Source organism: Neltuma alba, unplaced genomic scaffold (assembly GCF_004799145.2).
Source record: "Neltuma alba isolate B1F8T4 unplaced genomic scaffold, ASM479914v2 tig00010560_pilon, whole genome shotgun sequence".
NCBI classification, from domain to species: domain Eukaryota; kingdom Viridiplantae; phylum Streptophyta; class Magnoliopsida; order Fabales; family Fabaceae; genus Neltuma; species Neltuma alba.
This window is the reverse complement of record NW_021635427.1, coordinates 135,770-155,320: the sequence shown is the minus strand read 5'-3', so window position 1 is coordinate 155,320 and position 19,551 is coordinate 135,770. Positions and strand designations below refer to the sequence as shown.

The window sequence follows — 19,551 nt, the reverse complement described above, 5'->3', positions numbered from 1 at the left end:
AATAAAGTTCACATTGGATTTTTTTTTCTGGGTAAAAATATTATATGGTTGGTATAAATATTGATGTTGGCAAAAAAAAAAAAAGAAATATTGATGTAATAATTTTGGGCTTACGGATCTTACCTACGGAAACCGAACAGGCCCATGTTTTCGACCAAACAAATGTACGCGTTGCTGAAAGTCCACCATCACAGAAGGCAGAAGCTCCATTCACGCTTGCTCTTGCTAGCTTCATTGGAAGCAAGCAATTGGTATGAAGCTAATTTTTTCTTGCGCTGCTAATTTTCAATGCGCCTAGGCTATGGTTTATCTTCTACTCCATTTTCTCGGCAACCAACAGAATCGCCGTGATGGGGCTAGAATTTTTGGTCATATTATCATTTCGATGGCTTCATTTTGATTGTATTAGTTTTCGTGCAGAAATCTAGGCAGCCTGGCGAAGTTTACTTTGTCATGAGCTGCTTGTCGCAACTATCATCGTACACTGCTGCTTTGATTACGAGGACCACTTACTTCGTTAGCACACGTTCTCTGTATGGATGTTCTGTCTTTTCATGGAAGAGGAAGTTAGAGTATCCTGCTATTAGGTCTGCCCATTTAGAATTTGTGCTTACAAGGTTTCGTGTTCAGTGCTATTCATCTAGAAAAGGCCGCAAATCTGCTTCTAAATTGCAGAAGCTAGAACCTGAACCAGTGATGGAGCAAGAAAAGGATGCTTTTTTTGTCGTACGTAAAGGGGATATCGTTGGTATCTACAACAGTCTCATTGAATGTCAGGCTCAAGTTGGATCTTCCGTAATTCTCTTGGCACCCAATTATCCACCGTTTACATCTATGATATGTTGTCAGCTAGGTTATGCATAGTTTCTCATGCATCTGTGACAGAATGTTCTATTAAGACTGTGGAATGACTTCTATTGTTTATCTCACGGTTACGCTTCTTTCAGACTTCAACTGAATGAGGCAATGAGCTTTTCCTATTGTCTGAGAAAAGGATCACAACTGATAATTTGTTATTCTAATTCGACTATTATCTTCCATAGTTATTAGAAGGCTTTACAAGGTGATGCATTAAATTTTTTATTTCCGTACTATATAGTTCGTTTAATGGATGATTCTATGTCACCTGGTAGATATGCAATCCTCCTGTTAGTGTGTACAAGGGATACTCCCTGCCTAAGGACGCTGAGGACTATCTTGTCTCACGGGGACTAAAGAATGCCTTGTACACTGTAAGAGCTGCTGATTTGAACGAGGATATATTTGGTACTCTTGTTCCTTGTCCCTTCCAGGTAAGAGAATTATTGCCTTTTATGTAATCATCCCCATCACATGTATGCTTCAAATTAGAAAATCGAGAAAAGTTTTCATTGATTGTGAATTGAAGAAATTGCTTTTCTGCATACCTGATATGAGCTTGAAGAAACTTCGTTGGTTCTTACTGTCGATCCTACTCATTTTAGGGAAATTTTGATCCATATTAAAATTTCCTTTAATGAATTGTCAAATATCTAATACGGCGGTTAATTGAGATGCTCATTAGGCATCACGTAGTGATGGAACTTATTCCTTTTTCATTTTTGGTCTGTTCTGGGGTAAATGTTAAACATAGAAGCCTTCAAACATGTTTAACTTTTTCCATTTTATATTACTTTTTCTTTTTGGTTTATCCTTAATCACAAATCCACAGAACCATTTTGCTTTACCTTTGAATAGCTAGGTGGCAGTCTTCTATTGTAATATCCAGCAGATTCGTGTTTCTTTGATAAAAGTTCATGTTTGTTCTGTTGCTGATTCACTTTAGAAGCTTGAGATTCATTATTCTCGAGAATGAAAATTGATGTTCATGTATCCTTAGGATCCAGCTTCTTTGGAGGCAGGCACATCAAGCAATGCCGCATCTAAAAAGAGATCTTTGGGTGTGCTTGGACAAGAAAACGTGGTGAGTTCTGCAATTTTAGGAACTGCAACTTGCTTATCTATAAAGCAATGTTATGTGGATTTTGTATAAAGCTGTATCCCTCCAAAGTTGGTTTTCATCTTTAATCCCTTAAGTAATTGCATCACCATTATCAAATTTGAATTTGAATTATGATGTGATATCCTTATTATACCTCTCTACCTTGTATTCTTCCAACAGTAAATGTAACAGTTTTAGATTTGAGTGCAGAGAGTTCGTGCTTAGCATGGAACCATATAATATATTACCTTTGGATATATAGATATATTATCAAAATACATTTTTAATTATATACAAATACGCTTTAGTTAAACGTGATAATAAGTTTTTGATATTGATCTGTGTAACTTCTTAAATAGTCCGAATGCTTGGTTATAAAATGCTGTGACAGTTTTGGGATTTTCAGCCTCATCAAGTGTTACTAGTACCTGCATAGTCAGCCGATGTTGATATTGTTGGCATGGCTTTTGCAATATATTTTGCTTAGCTATGTGGGTTATGTGACAAAGCCTGATTTTCCTCACTCCACTTTGTGCTGTCACTAGATGTTTGGGTGATTTATTTGCTAAAATAATCTGATTAAAAAGATGACTTTGTTGATTATTGGATGATGTCTCATTTTTATTTTCGTACAGAAAATGTTTTGGATCTAAATCTGTAAATCCTTTTTAGCCTTTTTTCCCTTTGCATTTCCGTGTCAGGTTTTCTTCAATGAAGCAACTTTATACCATACTTAAGTTGCCGCTATCTAAATTCCTGTCTCCCTTATTGTGTAATCGTAATATATTTGATATATATCTTATACTGCTTAGGAGGAAGGAATTGGTGTGACATTCCTCTCTGAAGACCCATTGAAAAAACAAGTGAAGTTAGATCATTCTGCTTTGGCTCAAGTACCATCATCTGAATTGGTGAGTAGAAACAATGTACATGCTTGTAGCTGCTAAATAATGTTTACTTGATGAACCTTTATTTCAATCAGTTACTGCTGCACCTTCACCACAGGCGATGTTGTCATGTCACCTTGAGTACTTTAAGTGTAAAGTTACTATTAAATAATAATAAATTATAGCAGTAGGATTAAGTTGTTCGAAGCTCAATATTTCTTAAATAATATTGATTGTTCGAATCTTACGGAAGCAAAAAAAATCACGGTAGGAGAGCTTGCTTGTTTGAGTCTAACATCACTTGAATCCGATTATTGGATGTAACAATAAATTATTAAAAATTTAAATTATCGTCACATGAAACATATTTGATTAATATATTCCTATATATATTAAATATTTTTATTTCTAAAACTCATGAAATTTTTGTTGGTGGAAAACACATATAGTTCTTGGCCCTAGAGAAAGAAATAATAAAACAATGCAAAAATAAGTAATATGTCTGTGAAATTTCTAAAATGATGAATATTTTGAAAAATCAACAAAACCCCATACTAATTCATTTTTGAAAGAAACGAATTAATCTAATACTTGCAAATTTTACATGCTTTCGTTTAAAATTAGTATGAGGCGTATATAATATTAGACGAAGTCGAACAAATCATAGTGAAGCACTATTTATTGTTTTTTACTAATGCAACGTATTATAATTTTTTATTATATTTAGATTAGATATCAAATTAGATAAAGAAAATATGTTATATTGCTCGTTACTTATAATTAAATAGCACGGCTTTATTGATATTGAGTTCATGCATCCGAAATATGACAAGTTCAGGGAGAACTTTTTTCGGTATAATGGCTCCACGATGTTAAAGTAATTGGTTACCTCCCATTTTACTTCGCTCAAAAATGTGTTTGTATTGTGATTTCATGTGGGTGCTTTTCACCCAATACACTTGAAAGGGAACTTGTATTCTGATTTCATGTGGGTGCTTTTTCACACAATACACTTGAAAGGAAACTTGTCGCACTTTAGTTTTTGAGTTTTAATCAAAATTGCCTAAAGAGGAAATTCATGCATGCTTTTTCTTGCCCAATGTGCTATAAGATATGTTAATGGGATTTTTTTAATTTCATGCTGACAAGTCAAAGATGAAGCATTACTGCACAAACACAAACATAAGACCCTTTTTATAGTATAAATTACATTACAAAATAGGTTTTATATTTAGAACCAAAAGAGTAATTCTCCCATTGTACTACAAAAATATTATTTATTCTTTCACTGTCAAATGTGATATAAATTTTGTCTTATATCAGGTCATGCTTGGGCCGGGGAATTTTTCTATGGCTTCAAACGCTTCCTCTTTCCAAACATATTGCCACCAAAATGATATATATTGACTATAATAAGAATTAGGATAGTTGACTATTATGTGTTGATAGGTAAGATGTATTAAGACGAAATATTTGTACGAGTAGTAATAAGCATAGACTTTTTGACCCAAAAAAAATAATATGCATAGACTAATATTGAAATAGTAAGAGATCATAGTAAGTTGTATGCCTTTTTTTTTTTAGCCGGGAGAAATAGCCAATACGGTGAGGAATGCTTTGCAGTAACAGTGGAGTCGTAAATTTCAGAAAGCGAACCCATAATGCTGCACAGAGGTGAATGCTTGCAAATGGAGACAGGAGATTAAATTTTTTGCTTTTTGTTCATGTTAATCTTCAAGTAGGACGATGCACAAATGTGTTGTGTATTATGTAATTATTAATATTAATTGCATTAGTTTGAAATATTAAGATGTTATGGAAAATGGGGCAATTAATTTATTCTATCAATTATCCCTCAGCCTGAACCATCATTTAGTCCAAATGTAATAAGTGGTCACATGAGAAGGTTAGGCGCAGAGGAGTTCATTGGGAGCTTCAGAATGGTCATGGGTCAAAAATAAGCCGACATGGAAGAGCAACCATTAGTGTACGTATGAACAAACTACCAATATTAATTCGTGCAATCCACTGGGAACTCATAACGCAATCTGGTTAAAGGTACCTCATATTTTGTCATCATGTGAGCATAGGACAAATCTTAGCAGGGAAAATGGCAACACATGCAGGCTTTACTACAAAAGACGTCAAACAGTCAATGTGGTTCAGGTCAGATATTTTTTGTTTAAGGTGAGTAACCCTCTCCATATGATGATTTTAATATCTTCTGCCAAAAGAATTAACCATACCCGACGAGCCTGAAGATAGACCTTCTCCAGATTCTTTCCTGTCCTAGGTATAAAACCAACACCTCTCCGATAAGGTCACAAGCCCCAGAGTGCACAAAGTCGTTAGTGTTTCATCGTTTCCATTGGCCAAGCACCACCCCCCCCCCCCCCAAAAAAAGTTATCAGAATTGGCGCACGTACCTTTCCCTGATCCCCTCATCCCCTCAAAAAAGCGTTGACCCTCGGCTAATGCCTCTTCCCTCTAATAAATGATTCGCCTTTTTCAAAGTAGTCGTGTGGCCTTTTCTTTAACTTTTGCAATTGATGAATTGAAAATTCCCTCCATATGCATATCCACGCTTAAGTGGAGAGAATGATAAATGTTTACCTTCTTTACCTTCTTCTTTGTTTAATTGCAAATTTTCTTGTTTTACTGGAGTGGCATAAATATGGTATTGCAAAGAAGCAGTTAGCTAATCATTTGATTGTCATTGGCCCTTTTACTCATGTATATGTACTATCTCATATCCTTAATATAAGAACTAATTGATTAATTTGAGTAAATAAAGAAAATTAGTTAAGTTAGTTATTTGCAATAAATAAGAGTTGTGTTTTTTAAAATATCCTTACTAATCAAATATATTTGTTAGAACTAGCATTATTACAAGGACTATCTTTTAAAAAAAAAAAGAATAAATATAAGAGATAAAGTGGATTAGGGTCTTATATTGAGGACCAAAATAAAAGTGAAATGAGCTTTTATATTAAGGACTAGAGGTAGTATTTGTCAATTTTGCCAACATTTAAATGTTATCTATAGTCACAGTACCAGTTTGCATGTAATTTTTGTATCCACAAAAAAAAAAGTACACATGTAATTTTCCAATTAATATGATTTTAGATTCATTCTCATTAATTATTTAGGTAATGATTTTTATGTGAGTAGTGACTTTGAGGACTTTTTAAAATAATGATTTATAAATTTGGTCCTTCAATATACAATTCTCCCCCATGTTTGGTAAATTTTCAGTTGCAGGATTGTGCTAACTAAGCTCAGCCCCTTTTCTTCTGTTTGGATCCTTGTGTGTGTGTGTGTGTGTGTGTATATATATAAAACAAAAAAAACAAGTTTCAATTATAGAACTCAACATATAAACTCAAAATAAATAAAATTACTGTGAAGGTTAACAGCGGATGCTTACTTTCACTCGTCTAGCTGTTTAAAAAACTAATATTAATGGTTAGAAAAATAAATATTAACCCTTAGCATTTTTTAACGGTCATGGGCGACATTACTCCTTTTTCTATACTTGGACATCGCTCCTTTTTGAACACGTTCTGAATAATATTGATACAAATTTTTTTTCAAATACTCGTAACTCCTATCTGAAAATTTCCCGTGTGAAATTAGACCTTAACCCTTAAATATCTAATATTGAAAATAGATCCAAAAACTGACACTTCTTTAATATACATAAAGTGGGAGGCACCACCAAATTTTTCTATAATTCATTCAATAATGTTATTTCTTTTTTTTTTTGGCCAAAAATTCAATAATGTTATTCGAAGCTTCTTAAAATATACTTTATTAAAACAGAGTATTAATTATATAAAAAAATAATAAATCGCGTGCCATTGAAACTTTGCTCATTTAAAGTAATTAAAATTTTTAATATGATTTAACTTCAACTTTGGTGAGATCTGTGTCATTTGGTTGTAAAACCCCCCTTCAAAAGACAGCTCCCATTGACACTGTTACTAAAAGTAGGGGTGAGTAAAACTGAACCGTAACTAAAAACCGAACTAAAACGAATTCAATTTCGGTTTTTGAGTTCGATTATTTCGGTTTTTAGTTACATATTCGGTTTTTATTTTTCTAATAATTCGGTTTTGGTGTTCGGTTTGATTAGTAGAAAAAAATTTCGGTTATAATGAAAAACCAAAATAAATATATTATATATTTATATTTAATAAATATTATCATAATAAATATATATGTGGGTTGATGTGAACGCTCTAAATATATTTATATTCAATAAATATTATTATAATAAATCACATTGAATGATGAAATATTTATTAATTAATGGTTGTGATTGTGTTTTATTATTATTAATAATTTAAAATCACTTTCATATTTATATATTTCGGTTAATCGGTTAACCAAACCAAAATATTTCAGTTAATTTAGTTTCGATTACTTTGATTAATCAGTTTCGATTCGGTATTTAAAATTTGTTCTATTCGATTAATTTGGTTATCACTGATAACCGAACCGAAAAACCTAATGCTCAGCCTAAAAGAATCACAAGGAACCTTGCAAAGATCCCATTTCTTCTCTGTTCTTTTTTTAAAAATAAAATTATTAATCTCATTCTTTATCTTTCTTCCTCACCAAGACATCAGTACGCCGTTTTGAGAAAAAAGAAAGAAGAACGACTTCGAAGAAAACAGGAACGCAAACGTAGCACGAGGTTGGGAGAGGGTTTGCCAATCGTCTTTTACTCCACAATCCGTGTTCATTTCTTGCCCCATTCTTTTTCCCTGGCTTCATTGACACTCAGGATGGACGACAGGTAAGAAAGCTAGCTTCCTTCTCTGGCTTTGCTTTTCTCTCATTCTCTGTCTCCCTCCTTCAAAACCAAAATTTCCGCTAAGAAACCTAGATTGTCATGTATTTTCTTATTGATTTGCTTATATATGTATGACACCTCAAATGGATAGGGTAATTATGCTTGGCTACTTCGACGTTAATGTGGAAAGCATCAGGCTAGAGAGTACCGCATCCAAAGGCTTGCTAACAAAGGCGATTCTGACAATAGGTTTATTGTAGGAAAATGGGCCAGTCCACCCTTGGTAGATTGAACCCAACCCCATTAATATTGAGACTCTGATACTAATAATAGGACATTTAGGTCTTCAATTGTAAATTTCATTTTTTTTTTGTTTAAATTGAAAAGGGAAGGGAACGGTTATTGTAAAGTGGACAAGTATATGGAAGTGGTTTTCTTATTTTTTAAAGACACAATAACAAACTGCCTGAGAACTACTCCTCCCTCCTCTCTCTGTTCTTCCTCCCAGTGTGCATTTGCTATGAGACAACAGGTCTGAGTTCACCAAAGTAACTAGACTTCTATGTGGCTATTTGAATTTGATCCACTCTCCAGGTATGTCAAAAATCCTATATTTATGGTTGTCACACAATGTTAGTGAAATTTTGCACAAGAAAAGTAACTTGAATGAATAGAAGCTAGAATTTGGAAAAAAGAATGAAAATCCTGATAATTATACATACTAGCTCAAGTAGCATTCTTCATCGTGTAGGCACTTCTTTGTTGATTTGCTATCACTGTGGAGAAGAATTGCTTTTCTTTGCCCTCCTATGACTACATTGGGTGATTTAGCATGTATGCCCAAAATCCTATATTGGTATCAGAGCATTATTTATCTGTGGCCTGCGTTTTTTTTACTGCTCCTGTGTTCATTCTTCTATTGCTAAGTAATGGTTCTGAGGTTTGCTTCATAACATATTATGAAAATCCTCTCTTTTACTTTCAATATGATTGTTCTCTGTGTCTGATATTTGTGATTAGGCATACTGGATTGTTCTCTGCCTCCATGAACTCAATATGTTTAAGGATAGTTTTTTGATAGTCCCTTTCTTTTTATTTTTGGGTTCCTTCAAAATCAAGTTTTTAGGCCCAAAACCTATCCCATTGTGTAGAGGACAAAAAAATAAAGAAAATAATATAAAGTACGTGAAATTTGGACATTGGACGGTGGAGTTATGGGGAAAATACTTTTCGAGTCTGACAGGTCCGTCTAACCTGACCTATTTGTAGAAACCGGGTCAAGATGACTCGGCTAGAGGTTGTCTTCAACCTCCAGAACCAAAAAAGTACACATGTAATTTTTCAATTAATATGATTTTAGATTCATTCCCATTAATTATTTAGGTAATGATTTTTATGTGAGTAGTGACTTTGAGGACTTTTTAAAATAATGATTTATAAATTTAGTCCTTCAATATACAATTCTCCCCCATGTTTGGTAAATTTTCAGTTACAAAATTGTGCTAACTAAGCTCAGCCCCTTTTCTTCTGTTTGGATCGTTGTATATATTTTTAAAAAAAGAATTTTCAATTAGAGAACTCAACATATAAACTCAAAATAAATAAAATTGCTGTGAAGGTTAACAGCGGATGTTTACTTTCACTCGTCTGGCTGTTTAAAAAACTAATATTAGTGGTTAGAAAAATAAATATTAACCCTTTGCATTTTTTAACGGTCAAGGGCCACATTACTCCTTTTTCTATACTTGGACATGGCTCCTTTTTGAACACTTTCTGAATAATATTGATACAAAAAAACTTTCAAATACTTGTGACTCCTATCTGAAAATTTCCCGTGTTAGTGAAATTCCACACAGGAAAAGCAACTTGAACGAATAGAAGCTAGAATCTGAAAAAACGAATGAAAATCCTGATAATTATACATGCTAGCTCAAGTAGTGTTCTTCATCATGGAGGCACTTCTTCGTTGATTTGCTATTACTATGGAGAAGAATTGCCTTTCTTTGCCCTCCTATGACTGCATTGGGTGATTTAGCATGTATGCCCGGAATCTTATATTGGTATCAGAGCACTATTTATCTGGTATCAAAATAGGTGTTGCCATTTGGTTGATAAAACAACTAATATGTCATTAAAGTTGTCTAACTCATGTAGGTTTGCCATTAAACTTACAAAAGGTTTGTCATTTGCTATTATTTCTCTGAGTTATTAAGAATCTAGCGATCAAAATGAAAGTGGTGAGATATATATGTTGCTGCTGAATAGAAATCCAGCACATCCTGGCCATGGAGATGATTGAATGAATCTATGGTAAAGTATGCCAATATTATCCTATAGCCTAAATAAGCATAAAAACAAGTTACTGGCTCAATCTCAAGATTGAAGTTGGAACACCTATTTCGATAATACTTGTTTAATTTTGATCAACTCACTACATTGAATTAAGAATACCATGTGTATACCTATTTTTCCTTTAGCCTAATCTGTGTTGTTATGATTTATATCTTTTGGTAATCTTCAGAGCATAATTGTATATGCAAAAGTGCCTATTTCAGTCTGATAGCCGAACCTCATATTTGATCACCATAACTTTACCTTTGGGCCTATTTATACCTGGAGGTAGCATTGGTGCATACAAGCTGCCTGTTAGATTTATATCCCTTAAGCCATGTTATATAGTAATTAATTAATATATGGATATTTCATTGTGATAGGTATCTTTGGGGCTTGACGATTTTCTATGGGAGCCTAAGATAAAGGTATGAAAAGCTTCCTAAAACTACTCTCTTCTTTATATATTTGTATATGCTATGTTCTCTGTATTTTATATCTTTGAAATAAAAAATATGGTGTTTGATCTTAGTTTTTCATATTAGACTACTCCTCCGGTCCTAAATGTTAGACCCTTATACACTCTAGTATAAGGGTCTTACATTTAGGACCGGAAGAGTACTTTTTTTAGTTTTTCGCATCATACTTTTTCTTCTTTTTTAAATCAGTTAACTAATTCTTATATAATGAAAATATTTATTTTATCAATAAATTGTTATATATATTGCTTGCAATATATACTGTCTGTTTGTTCCAATTCTTACGTAGTGTTGGTTCTTCACAGGTATCTATTCCTTCCATTAATAATACAAGCAGTCTCGTAGTGGGATAACACAGCTTGCACACAAGAATTAATGATGCGACAACAAAACAAGAACATATCTACATTGGCATTAATGGGAATTATATTATTTGAGCCCGCTTGAGGGTTATTAGAGATTAGAGAGTTTTTAGTAGTTGCAGCTTTATTGTTAAACTATTGACATTTTATGTATTTAAATTAAGAACCTATGTTTGTATTATTATTTTTTAATTATAGCATGCTTGGTTTTCAAGAAATTTAATTGTCTGTGTTGGTTTTTAATTGTTTGCTCCCTCTAAAAACAAAACATGAATAAATCAATATAATTATTTAAGAAAACTTAGAAATTCCCCCAAAAAATGATTATTGATGGAATTTTTTTGTCAAATATTGGTGACAAATTAGTGACAAAATTTGAAATTGTCTAAAAAAAATTACCGATGGAATTACTAACAGAATCTATTTCATCGCTAATTTTTTTGTTATAAAATTTAGCTACAAAATTAAAAATTCTGTCAGTAATTAGCCATAGATTACCAAGGAAAAATTCTGTTGGAAGCCACTGACAGAATTTTCTGTTAGTAATCTGTGACTAATTACTGACAAAATATTCTGTCGAAAACTTGTAACAAAAATTTTTTTGTCAAAATTCCATTGCTAATTACCCATAGAATTTTTGTCAGAAATCTGTCAATAATTAGCAACTTAATTTTTAATTCCATCACTTAATTTTTTTGTGATGGAAAAATAAGCAACGGAATAGATTTCGTTGGCAATTTTTTTGGTCGCTAATCCATCAAAATTTTTGTTGGTAATTTCAAATTCTGTTGCTAATTCTGTCAATAATTTGGGGTTTTTTTTTTGTAGGGTCTCATTTTTTTAATTCAATAGTGATCTTGTGTGATCATTCACCTATTGATTTTATATATTCGACCGGTGCCTTTTCTCCCTTTTTAAAGACTATTGGGGTTTAACATTTCCACTTGTAATGCTTAATTATGATAAACACAATCTCTTATGTCAAATATTACTTTGATAAATTATTAAAAAAAATCACAACACTAAATGCTCAACTAAGATTATTGTGAGTACAAGTCTAAAAGAAATGACCTATTTCAAAAAACTAGCTTATTGGAGGGAATAGAAGAGCTATTTGAACTGATAAACCTATTCTTTTTGTCTTAAATATAAGACCTCTTTTATAGTTAATTTACACTACAAAAGGGATATTATATTTAGGACCGGAGGAGTATTTCGTTTTTGAAGCTCCTTGATCCATACTCCAAGTCAAATATCCCTAGCAGTTCCACTTCATGGCAATTTGGCTTCTTGCCTGTAAGTCCTTTATGAATAATCTCTCAGTGACATTAGTCTTTTGACAAAGGTGCTAATATTATGAGTAGAAGCTTAGAGATAGTCTGTTGAAATTTGAAATTATAATTGCAATTTCACTTGATCCTAACATCAATGATAACATTTGTGTCATTGTATATATTGAGATCCTAATAACACCCAAAATATTAAAAAAAAAAACAAAGACAAAAAAGTCTTATTTTACACACACGCAGAAAAAAAATATCAAGTTTAAAGACCATGGTAGCTCGAATCTTTAGGTGATATAGGGTTGGCCCACTTAAATTGAATGGGGTGGTATGAAGAACACTTGTAACTTCTTGTCATTGTTTTGTATAAGCCTTTCTCACATTCCAAAGTGGCTATATAGTTGGGTAGAGTCATAGGTTTCACTAAACACCCTTTTTTTTCAGTCCTCTGAATTTGCATAGATTGATGTATTCATGTCTATTAAAATCCTATATGGCTGAAGTATACTAAACACTTTTCGTAAAGCTGTTTTAAATATTGGGTAACGATCATTTCGAACCTTTGTAAAGACTAGAGAGTATGATATACATGAGTTATGGGGGAAAAAGACTGATCCACTCATAGCCCCTACCCATAAAGGAGAATCACATCACCATGCAATCTATTTTAATATTTATATCACCTTTTTTAATTATAGGGGAAATAACAAATTCATATAAAACAATATGACAAACAAATTTAAAGTAGTATGCTTCTCGTAAAGGTTTAGGGATTCTTACATCAAAACAAGAGAGAATCTAGGTTTTTTTTGGGAAAAAGACTGAAAAATATCATTTGAACTTCATAATCCCCAAATGGTATACTGAATTTGAGAAATCCCAATTTGGTTTCAAGAGACCAAATTGGGATTATCATGTTAAAAGAAAAGTTATTAACAGTTATATTGAAGTTGTAAAATTTTCAAAAAAAAAAGAGAGAGTAATTGCTAAAGTTGTAAAAATGCTATTTTTTTTTGAAGTTTTAAGAAAACATATTGTTAAATGCTATACCGAAGTTGTTAATAGAGTTATAGAACTTGTTAATGACATCATTGAAGTTGTAAAAATGTTACTTTTTGAATTTCTCGAAAAACCTGTAGTTAATAGTTTTACAAAAGTTGTTAACCGTTATACTGATGTTGTAAAAATTTTCAAAAAAATTGTTTTCGCTCGCTGGAGCTCCAGCGACCAATTGTTGAATTTTCTGAAAAACCTGCTGTTAATTGTTATACTGAAGTTGTTAATAGTGTTACAAAAGTTGTTAACCGTTATACTGAAGTTGTAAAAATTTTAAAAAAATTATTTCCGGCCACTGAAACTTGTTGAATTTCCCAAAAAACCTGTTGTTAACTGTTATAATAAAGTCGTTAATAGCGTCACAAAAGTTGTTAACTGTTATACTGAAGTTGTAAAAATTTTCAAAAAAATTGTTTCCGGCCACCGGAGCTTGTTGAATTTCCCAGAGAACCTGTTGTTAACTATTATACTGAAGTTGTTAATAGCGTTACAAAAGTTGTTAACCGTTACACTAAAGTTATAAAAATTTAAAAAAAAATTGTTTCCAGCTGTCGGAACTTATTGAATTTCCTAGAAAACCTGTTGTTAATTGCTATACTGAAGTTGTTAATAGCGTTACAAATGTTGTTGAGTGTTATACTGAAGTTGTAAAAATTTTCAAAAAAATTAATTTTGACTGCCGGAGCTCTGGTAACCAATTGTTGGCCGGTAGCCGGAGCTTTGGTGACTGTCGGTGCCGGAGCTCCGGTGACCGGCCAGCCAGTGGGGGCTTTGGTATTTTAAAAACAATAAATAAGTGAAGGGTAGTTTGGTCTTTTCTTTTAACATGATAATCCCAATTTGGTTTCTTGAGACCAAATTGAGATTTCTCAAATTTAACAGACCATTCAGGGATTATGAAGTTCAAGTGGCATTTTTTTTTGTCTTGTTCCCTTTTTTTTAATGCACAAATAATATATCCAGGTCTTTTAATTAATTGAGCATTTTTTATTTTGTATTTTACCATTTATTTGATTGATTCAACCACAAACATGGATGCATGATTCATTGTGCACCAACCTTTAAAAAGCATTTTATTTTTTTAAGATTCACTCACTATCTAATATTATTCATTAACTTAGATTGTGTTGTGTTGTCAATGACAAGTAATAAATCAAGTCTTCTCAACATAACTTTCTCTGTTCAGAATATTTGAGCTCAAATTAAAATCTTACTTTCACTTGATCTAGTAAAAGATTTAAAACAAGAAAGAAAATCTTATTTTTAATGTTGAGGGTAGAATAAGATTAAAAAACAAACATAAATTATTTCTATTATTATATGCAAGAAATTAATGTTTTGGTGATGATAATTTCAATGTCCCCTTCAACCTCTTCTTTCTTTGTCAATGTTCATATAAATCAATGCACTGACCCCATTCCTTAAAATTTTTTCAACACAGAAATGAAAGAAAATTCAATAATTAATACATCAAAATAAAATAAAATGAATAAAATTTTGAAAAACATCACACCATATGATGACCTACCTACACTAGCAAATCGGTATTTGTCCATGGTCACTACACTTTTCCTTAATTTCTCCCTTACGAAACAATTTAACCAAATTATTTAATTTCATGTTGCCACCACCTAATTGGACATCTTCGTTTTCTAAAATAATTTTTTTCCTAAATTTGTCTTGCAATAAAACATTAAAAATTGATGATATATACAAGCTTGATGAACAAAGCAGATTCCTAGAAAAGAAATTCGAAAGTTATCAACTTCTAAAACTTAAATAGAATTCTATTTTGGCAAGGTACAAGAAAGGTTTTATATATTGATTGACAATAAATTAAAATAATAAATAAATTACAAATAAATAAATATATGTTTGAAATTGTCTACTATAGGACTATCAAACAAAACCCAAGTGGGCACAAGGATTGCTGAGCTCTTAACTTCTCCCATTGACTTATATATAGTAAGAATGGAGTGATACATCAATTAATCTATACTTTTTGATGGAAAACACTACCTAACTTTAATATATATATATATTTTACATGAATAATAGCAATGAACCACAAGCCAGCATGCTTTGTGGATAGTGTGCGATCTATTGCTTTTGAATCTTTTAACACCCCCAAGATTGTATTAATTATTTTTAGGTCCCCAAGATGATGACAAGATAGTGTAAATTAAATAATACTATTAGTGTCATGTTAAGTATCAAATCAAGAAAAAAGGAAGCAAAAGAGAAGCTGGTAGCAAGCTGGGTAGGCAAGAAGAGACCAGATTGCTGACGATGGTGGGTTATGAAAGTAGTATTTTGCAGGGAGCAGAACATTAAATGCGCGTGAAATTAGTTTACATTGTCTTATTTAATGCAATCAATTTAAACATACACACACGGACATATTAATATCGTATTTAAACTCAAAATCTTGTTCAAGCATGACAAGTTATATTGTAATTGAGACATCTTGTTGTGATATAATTTTATCATTAACAGTCTAAGGTTATAAGCAAAATCAAATTCATTATCTCTCATATACAGAAGAGTATTTATACCACTAGACTTGAAGGTTATTGGTTGCAATGGACATAATTAGTTCACATTGCTGTCGAGTGATGATGAGGAAGAAGAAGAATGGTAGCTGTTGCAGGACAAGCACCAATAAGTGGACAGAGAAAGATGTGTGTAAGAGAGGGAGAGAGGTAACAAATGTTATTGGTACAGATGTAAAGCTAAGCTAAACGAGGGAAAAGGGGGTTGGAAATACTTGAGACATGGAGTGAAATCAAGATCTATATGATTTCCTAGTTGATTAAAGCAAGGAGGTATGGCATCACTTAAACCACTCTTGATGGTTTTCCTTCCATCCCTTTCTCTTTCTTGATTTCAAAATCTGATATCTAGCACTGTTATTAATTTAGTTTTAACTTCTAAGTTGAGTTAGGCCTCAAATTAAATGTGGGAATTTTTAAAATTTTCATGGTAGAGTTTCTTACCATATTTCTTAATTTAGTGTACCAAGCCCATGGTTGGCACATTCATCCACTTTTAATGGGCTCTAGGATAAAGCCCAAATATCTGAGAAATGCTTGAAGGTATTCCTATGAAAGTTTGAAATTGTGACTTTGGGCAAGGCCGTACTCGGAAAAATCCTCCTTTCAAGAGACCAGCGAGAAGCAAGAGAACAAGATGAATTGATCCGAGGTGGACCTCAGGCTAAGCCCACTAAAACATGCATGGACTTCGTTGAATGGGCTATTCGGCAAAGCCCAAACAAAGCTTAGAAAAATAGCCCTATGTTATATTAAAAAGATAAAAGCTTTCTACCAACAAAGCCTAACATAGTTGGTAGATAGCTGGGTCCCTTAAATATGATGTCCTAGGTTCGAACTAGGCCATATGCATGGAAAAGGTTTTGTTAGGAGAGGCAAAACCCATTTTGGTGATCTTTACGTCTCGGGAGGATTAGTCCCTAATTATCGGCTGGGAAATACTACCTGGTTTTATCTGAATTGCCCTTGTCTCACTTAGAGATTTTAGTCACCATGTTATGCCTAATGGGTCTTTCAATATGATATTTATGATGGGATTATCTTCAGATTACGCTTCTTTTCATGGTTGCTTGAGTAAGCAAATGGTATCCATTTGGCAGTAGTTGGTGGTCTTGTGTAGTTTTTAAGCTGGATATGTATGCTTGATTGAGGATAGCACTATGTCTTGTGGAGATTGGGAGCATCCCAAATTTTAGAAATGATAGGATTTTCTTCCTCGTATCTTTGTCATCATCTCCTTGGTCCATCTTACCTTAGAACAACGCTAATTTGCTAGGTTGTTGATTGTGAAGGCTTACTGTTTATATTTTCTCAATATGTTAAACATCCAACGTGTCTGTCTGTATTCATTGGGAAGGAATTTTTGCAGCCCAGGAGGTTAAAAGTGGAGTTTAAGTGCGCTTGGTGAACTTGCCAAAGAAGAAGAACATCCATAGGGAGCTTAAATTTGCTTCCCAACGGATTCCTGGCATAGTTGATATAGTCCCAGCTGTTTCTGGTAACAAGAAGACCAGGGACCCTGTTTGCAAGGGCTTTGCATTTGTTTATTTCAAGTGTGAAGAGGATGCTGCTGGTTGTGTTCTAACTTCTAACCACAATCTCAATCCCTTTCTAAGTAGTGACTTGCGTCTAGTTCGTTTCAAGTGTTCTAACCCCTCAATGTTGTTGGGTTTTTCAATAAAGTCACTACATATGCATGCTTTTTTCAAGTCAGCAGCATGTCATACTTTGTTTCAAAAATACTTTTCATATGTTATAATTTGATTAATTAATTCAATAGAGACACTTCTAAAAAAAAAAAAAAATGCATCGTAAGTTTTTTTCCCCCTCTTCCAAATCTGATAGATGTAGAGCATTACATCTTCCCCTTGAATAATTAAACATGATAGCGGCCTCTTTCTGAACTTTTGTTGAACAGGGTTCTTTTTTATTTTTATTTTTAATTGATTATATTGCAACTTGATATGTCTCATACAGACCATTACAATAATTTCTGAGAGATGAATATTTGAATGTGTTGATCTAGCTTTTGTCTAGAACCCTCTTCAAAACACAGGGTTCGTGATCCTCCTGCTTAAAATGTTCTCAGGAAGGCATTCTTCTCTCTATGAAAATATGTGAAATTTTGTCAAAGATGGTTCCCTTATACTGGATAATTAATTCAATCTTCTCCGTGTCATTTTAAATCGCTAGAGTGACTAAGAGCTGTATTTACATTAGGATCTATCTGGCATTTAATTATTGCATACCACTGTTATTGTTCAAAATGACTCAATGTGTTCTCGCTGCACCTGTATCTTACAAAATTCAATCCTCCTCCTCTTCACAGGTTTGTGCAACTATACTCTGGGCAAACTGTTCCCTTTGGTAAAATTCAAAAGCGGATGAAGTGTTAGCTTCTGAATGAAATGTCCCCAGTGTCTGCTAGTCTGGAATCAAGCCAAGATGATACTAATGCAGCTACGCCACAGCTCATAGTCCCAGCCATAGAAGAAAGCTCAAATGAGGATTCCAATATGGATAATTCTGCATTCAGTTCTCGGGATGAGACTGCTTCTTGCTCCGATGAATTGGATGCCAAATATAGAACAGAACAGGTTGAAGAGAATGAAGACTTTGGGATCTGCAAAGAGTAACGAACACCCCTGTGAATTATAGAATGCATGTGACATGATTTTTATGTTTACTGATAATGTTCATCCTGTTAATCTGATTTCAGGTCCAAGATAAAGGAGAAGGCAGTTTTAAGTGATGTTTTCTCCAAATACGGAACAAAAGCTGCTTTTTCAAAGGATAGTTAAGGGGAATTAATTGCCATGGCCAAATACTGCTGGGACTAGATCATCACCTGAGGTGTGGACTGTCTAAAGAAACAGACTTGAATGGTGAATGAGGGATGGGATGGTCTCCTTAATTCCACACTGTAATTCTATGTATTAGATCTTATTTCAATCAAAATTTATTAAATATCATGGCAAGACAAAAAGAAAAAGAAAAGCAAATTTAAGCTCAATTCCATTTATTCTGAAATTTTATGAGGTTGTTGCCATTTCATAAGATTATTATATCTTTTTGGTGAGGCACAATCAGTAACATCACCCAAAGTCCCAGAGCATGGACTAATCTCTCTTACAGCAAAGACTAATCTCTCATATTGAGGGGCAAAGAGGACCCAATATAAAAATAATTTTGCCTATTCACCTGCATTAGTTTCTAAATATACTATAATATAATAAAAAGTATGCCAATATTTATTTTTCTTATCCCATTCATAACTTGATTCTAAATTAAAGTGAAATCAGGTCAAGTTTGTTTGATTTCAACCAAACTTGTATAAAGTGATTTTAAGAACAATTAGACGAATTTATTTTATACTAAATTAACTAATATATCAATATGATTAATATACAGTGTAAATTTTTTTGAAAGTTAAACTATTCACAAGCTATTAATAGTGCCTTTATTCTTAAGTAGAATGCAACGTTAATTCTTTTTTTTTTTTTTCCTTCCTTTTTCCTCACATGCTCTCTCTGCGTGATGGCTGTGGTGTAGTCATGGTGAATCTGCTCTCATGGTTGCACATGTTTTTTCATATGTGATGAGATCATTAGGTTAGTTCCTTCAACCCCCATCCATTTTTCCCAGTTGCATTAGTTCACTACTCGTGTGTTTTGTAGCTTTGATTTAGGGTTAGTGTTTGTGATGATGGTATTGTTGGGTCTAAATTTGTACTATTTAAGTTTTGGCTCTCTTGTTTTGTTGGGTTTTTTTCCTTCTTGACCTTTCTAATGTTGATATTTAGTTTACTTTGATAAAATGCAATGGCTGGCAAAAAAAAAAAAA

The 19,551-nt window shown here is 32.9% G+C and overlaps 1 protein-coding gene across 1 annotated transcript; it reads left to right on the top strand.

Annotated features, from left to right (window-relative positions):
* The first annotated feature begins 221 nt into the window (after window positions 1–221).
* On the top strand, window positions 222–18,509 carry LOC114757057 (uncharacterized). The gene is made up of 8 exons (XM_028946052.1): window positions 222–251; window positions 420–795; window positions 1,134–1,292; window positions 1,859–1,942; window positions 2,773–2,886; window positions 17,128–17,281; window positions 18,127–18,340; window positions 18,428–18,509. The coding sequence occupies exons 2-8, from the start codon at window positions 454–456 to the stop codon at window positions 18,507–18,509; spliced, it is 1,149 nt and encodes a 382-aa protein (XP_028801885.1). The 5' UTR covers window positions 222–251; window positions 420–453.
* Window positions 18,510–19,551: the final 1,042 nt, after the last annotated feature.